Below are 7,149 nucleotides of genomic sequence, written 5' to 3' on the forward strand. Positions count from 1 at the left end.
CTCTACGGAACTGAAATGAAAGGAGGGAGTGGACTCCTTAGAAAGAACTGAGCTCCTGCCTCCACGCAATTATATGTGTTTAAAATGTTTAAAAACAGCTGGTTTGAAAACATATTATGATTTTCATTGATTCCATGTAATCATGATTCCATGTAATAGCTACTGGAATGTCTCCTCAAGCCAGGGTTTGCTTTTCTGTAAAACTAATTGCTTTGAGGAAGGTAAAGAAAACATGTCCCTTGGCAACTAAAAGATGGTATGTGCTAACTGCAAAGTACACATGAATGTGGGAACTGTGTCACCAGACAGGAAAACTGGTAAGGTCAAGCAGATTAAGGAACCCCAGCAATTCTCATAACGGAGAATGGTAGGGGCTTGAATCTGCTCCTGACCACATTCCTGTCCTGGAGCACACGACCACTACAGCCCAAGAGGACCATAACAACTGGTCCCATAGCATAGAGCTTAGAGTTCTCCATACTAATGAGGTACCTAAATGGGCTGATCCGGAGGGTTGAGCCAATAAACTTCTCTTCCTGGACATTCCTTCCTGCAAAAGGTATTTAATCTCTGGTCCACCCTCAGTAAGTTGTATGGACCCTTTCCACCATGAACAAACATTTTTGACAAGCAGGACTGTCTCTCTTATCAAGGACCACAGTAGGAGTAGTAAGCCTTCGTTACTGTGCCAGGCTGCCTAAGTATCTGGCAGAGGGCCGCTCAGAGCTATTGACACTCATCCTGAACTAAGCAGGATTTCTTCCACCCTAGGCTCATCTCAGGCTTTTGGGCCCTGTTCTCCTTGAGTTTTCCAGCAGTATTTGGGTACCCAGGAGTTTGACAACCAAAGCCTCGGCCCCAGCCTGCTCCGTTTCTCACGATCTGGGGCCCCAATATTAGATAGACTGCTTTTTCCCTCCCCGGAACATTGTGTTGGTATGTCCCTCGAGCCCGACACCCAGATAGTGGCAAGAAAGGAACATAGCCTAGCTTCCCTGAGTGGTGTCCTGACACCCAAGCGACATTCGAAACACAGACACACTTATGAACATTCTTCATCAATGTGAACCACAAGAGCTCACAGCACAGTTTTGTAATAGGCAGACTCAAGATGCTGTATGCATTAAAAATAAAAGCTGGATATAAGTTGTAAAGATAAGCAAAAATTTACAAAAAAGAGAATCTATTACTGTGAATAGGCTGTATGACAATGTCTAAATAATAAGACAAATAATAACTTAAACCTACTTTGGAAAAATTTTACACTGTTGAAAACAATCACTTTATTTAATAAAAATTTAAATAACTGTTATTCATATTTAATAATTTTGTACATTTACTTCAAACTCTTAATATCAAGGTAACTTATGATGACATTAAAGTACATGCATAATATGCTTAATAATACATAATGAATTAACATTAAAACTGTTTCAAAAGATTTATCTCTGATAGAAAATGAACACATCATAGACACCCATTTCTTATTAAAGATTTTATTAAAACCAAGTCTTTGCAACATATTGAAAAATTTAATATTCCACAGTAAAATATGTAAGAAAAAAACCTCTATATGTAATTAATGGCACATAAATTTAAGACCATAATTAAAATTACACTAAATATCTTTCTATCCACATAGACATAGATAAATATCTATCCTTATAACAGATCTATAGATCTATAGAATATATATCACATAATAGACCTATATATCTAGATAGATATATTTCTATCACAAATTCACCTTGATGACCTGGAATACCTGAGTTTTTATGTTGTTGGTTTTCCAGACAGTGCAAAATCATTTGTCATCCTCTTTATAAAGGGCACAGCCAATCCAGAAAAAAAAAATAACTTTGGTTGATAGATGCTGTCTCTTAAAGATCAAACAGGAGCCTTCCTTAGGATTAAAGTTTATCTTCAGAATCTTCTTCTAAGGGGAGATCAGTCTGTGATGTGAGGAATGATTCCCATGTAGCAAGGCACTGTATAATGGAAACATCATGAGAGGGGTTAGCTGTAGTTAATGGTCAACCCAGTAGATACACTCCTATAGCAATGTGCTGCATTTCATCCATCAGCTTAAGAGTATTTGTCATTTCTCAGATATTTTAATATCCTTTTCACCTTTCTCACTGTGTGTGTGTGTGTGTGTGTGTGTGTGTTGTATGGGTGTATAACTTTTCATTGTGAGTTTGCAGAGGCTACTAGGTGTCTTCTTTAATCGCTCTGTAAATTGTTTTTTGAGACAGGATCTCTTATTGGACATGGACTTAACTGACTCAGCTTCACTGTCAGGCCAACAATTATCAGGTATTTTTCTATTTCCACCTGCCTAGCACTGGGATGAGAAATTTGTGTCTCCACTCTAGACTTTTTACATGGGGTGTTTTAGGTACACAAGCTTGTGCAGCAAGCACTTTGCCAATTGAACCATCTTTCCGGTTTAGTATTTTAATTCGTACTGAGAGATACTACTGGCAACTAAAAGGAAACCATATGAAAGGCTGAAAGAAGAGTTTTCTAAGACAATGCATTGGCATCCCATTGACAGGAGAGAAAAGAAAGCTCATCTGGACCTTACAAGGTGCACATTGGCATCTAGACCTGGTGCTGATGCAAACAGGCTCAGGTGCTTTAGGATTGAGGTGTAAGGTATGTATGTTTGTAACTTGGCATACACCCTGTCTTGCACAAGAGTTCTGAGAATGTTATCAGTTGTTTTATTATGTGCTAGCACTGGGTGTTGAGAATCAATATTTAATGGCTAAAATGTCACTAAGATAAGATAACAATGAAATACACACAGTACACCAACAGGTGGAAAAGTAATTCATATAAAAGTGTCTATTAATCCCCTAAAGCCAAAAAAATGGAAACAGAATGAATAAAAAAATAACAGCAAGATAACACATTCAAACCTAATCCTATCAGCAGTCAATTTAAATGTCTACAAAGCACACATCTCAATAAAATGGATAGGTTGTCTACTGAACAGAAAACTAACACCAACCTGTAGTATGTTTCAAGTTATTATGTATTTTGAATATAATAGCAAAATGAAAAATGAAAAAGAATTGTGTATATGTGTATAAAACACATGTCAAAGAAAGGATTGAATAATAATGCTATATTAGTATTGATGCCTTCAGAATAAAGACTTATCAAAATAAAGATTATCTTTTATAACAGTAGAAACTGGAAGTTCAAGATATTTTGAACAAAAACATACTAATATAAAGAGAAGGGTAAACAAACTTATGATTTTATTATTGGTTTTCGAGTCCTTTTATGTTTAACATGTAAACAGAAAAACAATAATATAGATTTGAAGCATATGGTAGATCAAGTTGACCTAACTTGAATATCTAAAGAACAAAACCAGAAAACACATCTTTTTCATGCACTATACTCTGGACCATATGAGAGGTCTCAATAGTCTGGCGTGGTAGCACATAGCTGTAATTCCAACACACAGGAAACTGATGCTTGAGTATTTCTCATTGTTATTATTTTTTTCTTGGCCACATTGTGAGTTTTACGCCAGTCTAGAATATGGTATAAGACCCTGTCATAAAAAAATATTAGTATATACAAGATTCAAGCCACATGAACTGCAGTTCCTGAATGATGTAGAATCAAGTAAAAAAAAAAAATAGAGAAACCCATGATAATCCCTGAGTATTTGTAATATAAATAGAATTTTAAATACCCACGGACCATAGAGAAAACCAAAAGTGAAATAATGAAGTATTTTTAATAGAATTAAAAAAGAAATCACAATATATCAAGAACTCCCATACACCACTACATACCACTAAGGGAGTAAACAGAAGAAGACTAATTGCCTACATTAGAGAAGAAGAAAAGGTCTCCAATTGATACATTTAATTTCTACTTTCAAAACCAAAAGAGCAAAAGCCAAATAAATAGCTCCCAGCAAACATATTAAAGCCAAAGTAAGCTGCAGCGTGTGCATGTATGTGCATTTGTATATCTGTTTGGGCAAAGCAGAGTGGGAATCAAAAAGAGGCCACAGGACAAATAATAGAGAAAAAACAATGACACTCAACACTGAATCTCTGAGAAGATTAGTAATATCATTAAAGTACCTTACTGATCATCAAAAGGAAGATGGGGCAGGGTGATGGGGCTTGGTAGTAAAACAGTTGACTAGAATGCATAAGGTTCTAGGTTCGATTCCCACATGGTAAAAATGATAAAGAAAAGATGGTGGGATTTGTTAAGAGTGAAGAATGGAACGGCATTATTAGCTCAGATCCTACTGACTTCAAGAAGGAAATTCCACAAGCTTTATGATGTTGCTCTTGACGTCCAGATGAAATGGAACCATGGTCAGCTACTCAAAAGGCAGAGATCAGCCAAGCAAAGCAGCACAAACAAAAGGCTGAAGGCACAAGCAAGCTTGCTAGCTAACTCAAGTGAATGACACTGTAGGAGAAATAAAAAGCTGTAGACTGATTTTAACCAGAAATATACATGCAAAATCTCTAAAAATTAGGAAACAAAACAAAAGCCAGTAATGTATACAAAGAATCATAGGTAATACGCAAGTAGATTTTATCATGAAATAAAAGGTTTCATCAACCCTCAACGTCACTGACATAGCAAACACAACATCATCTCCATCTCAACAATACTCAAGAGTATTTGCCAATTTTCAAAGACTCTCTATTCCCAATTAAATAAACAATTCTCAGCAAATTAAGAATACATGTGAAAGTACATGCATCTGAGAAAGAAAATCTGTAAGAAAAAAGTCCTACAGTTTACCTTCCATGCAGATATACAATAAATATTGGTTAGGTAAGAATATGTTTTTCTTTCCAGTTTAAATTCAGTTTCAGATCTCCTTCAGCAAATTTAAGTATAAAAATGAAAAAAGAATACACTGAGAAAACCGATCCACAGTCTTACCCACACACTGGGAGAGCCCATGTTCCCTGAAGACCTTTCTGCTGAGCTCTAGTCATTCCTCACAGAGGTCACCCATAACCAGCAGCTGTTAACCATGCAGAACCATTCAAAGCATTTGCTGCTTTCAGATAAATAGCATAATTTAGAAAACCCAGTCAAACTAACACTTAAATAAATTGACCACCCCTCAGGTTAAAAGTCTACATGAAATTTCAAGCAGCTTTCTTTGTTTAGAATTCATGTCAAATAAAGACTCAGAATTGTATTGAGAAAGACACTGGTCCTCAAACAGACTCTCTTCAGTCACTGATCTATTGTACTTCAACTAAGCCAGTCTAATAGTGGCTGTGACATGTTAATCACCATCCATGTGGAGAAGTATTGTGAACCACCATTTATTTATAAAGTAAGCACTAAGGCCATTGACATATGGTAAAGAGACATTAGCTACTGAGTGACTTCCTTGCCATCCTCCATCATGAGGCATAGAAAAGATTTTATGGATTTTGATTACTGAAAAATCACATAAGAACCCCAATAGAGTAAGATGTATAATCAACATTACATACATTGCTATGAATATTCAATAGACATTACAATGGCTGTTTCATACATGATACTTTTCTTTGAGTGCACATTGCTATCATAAACTCTGTTTTACAATTGAGGAAGCTATAGTTCGAATAACCTAGATATATTTAAAGCATTGCAAATGTTCTGGAGACCATAGCTACTGTTTATTCATTGATACATGGAAAATGATAGATCTCCTATGTCACCATTGGAGTATACAAGTCACTGGCAAATGTGAGAAGATGTCTTTTACATAGTAGAAGAAGGACTATTTGGGAGGAGGGGTGGGAAGAAAGAATAGGAGTCAACAGGGTGATGAATTTTTAAGGGAAAAAATACCAAATCCATGTATACGGAAGCTGATTCTCTGCGTATTTCTTAAGCATGCTTTAGTTCTGGTATTGAGCCACCATTGAAGAGGATGGAGTCTAGATAGGGTGTTCAGCTAATTCTCAGTAAATGTATTGAACCACTAATGCTAACATTAATGCTAACATGTTGATCAAAATAAAGTCTGCATTCTCAATTTTCTCATGAACCGCTTTCCTGGCTTCTTTTGCTATCTAATTTCTAAATGTTAAGTTTTGACCTCATGTCCTATGGCCCCATTTCTGCTCACACTTAAGTTCAGTGACAATTCTGGGTCTGCAAAGCTGAAGGTTTGGTCTTGAACTATGTAACTCATGATGCCACCCACTCTCTTCAGAGATTTTAAAATTCTTTTACATTGTTTTTTATCACATTTGTTAATTGATGCATTTACTTTGGGTGTAAGTGTGTGGTGCACATGCCATAGTATGTGTGTGGAGGGCAGAGGACAGCTCGCAGGAACTGGTTCTCTCTTTATATCATCTGGGTCCTGGCTTGGTGGCAAGTGCTTCTGGTGTTAAGTCATCTATCTTTCTGGCCCTTTTTTCAAATTAATTACTGTTATCATTATTATTATTATTATTATTATTATTATTATTATTATTTTACTTTAAGTAAATATATGTAGTTAACTGTTCCTTCCCTCTCATGTAGGGGTAACAGTCAGCTGAGTTATTTGATAACTGGTACACATATCATGTCAATCTATAAATCTCTTCTTAAAAACAATAAAAAGGGGCAAGATGGCTCCGTTGATAAAGCTGTTTGCTGTGGAGCCTGACAACCTGAATTTGTTCCCCTAAATCAGGAGTATCAACATTGCTAATGCTGCAATCCTTTAATACAGTTCCTCGTGCTGTAGTGATCCCCAAAGATAAAATTATTCCCATTGCTACTTCATAAATGTAATTTTGCTATTGTCATGGATCATAATGTAAATGTTTTTGGAGATAGAGGTTTCATAAAAAGAAGTCTCCACCCACAAGTTGAGAATCCCTGCCTCAGATTACCAACTCCCGGAAGTTGTCCACCCATCTCTACATGCACACACTCAAACGCTAAGCAAACAAATAAATAAATGTAATAAAAATATTTAAACAGCTGATGCCTAACATTACTCATTTCTTGTTATTCTTTTGCTCTTCCTTTCGAACTGGGGAACTTAAGTAAGACCTCAAGCATCAGGCAGTTCACACAGCACAGTTGAGCAGCTTAGTACCAAGGGTATCCCCTGTGATCAGCATTGTGATGGTTGAAAAACATTAC

General features: G+C 36.2%; 1 protein-coding gene across 1 annotated transcript in view; it reads right to left on the minus strand.

The window, feature by feature from the left end:
• Positions 1–1,480: 1,480 nt before the first annotated feature.
• Snx7 (sorting nexin 7) overlaps positions 1,481–7,149 on the minus strand; it is an 81,712-nt gene continuing 76,043 nt past the window's right edge. The window contains exon 9 of the mRNA XM_034499355.2: positions 1,481–1,988. Coding sequence (XP_034355246.1) covers positions 1,911–1,988 — 78 coding nt within the window. The 3' untranslated portion in view covers positions 1,481–1,910. The remainder of the gene's footprint in view (positions 1,989–7,149) is intronic.

Source organism: Arvicanthis niloticus, chromosome 4 (genome assembly GCF_011762505.2).
Source record: "Arvicanthis niloticus isolate mArvNil1 chromosome 4, mArvNil1.pat.X, whole genome shotgun sequence".
NCBI classification, from domain to species: Eukaryota; Metazoa; Chordata; class Mammalia; order Rodentia; family Muridae; genus Arvicanthis; species Arvicanthis niloticus.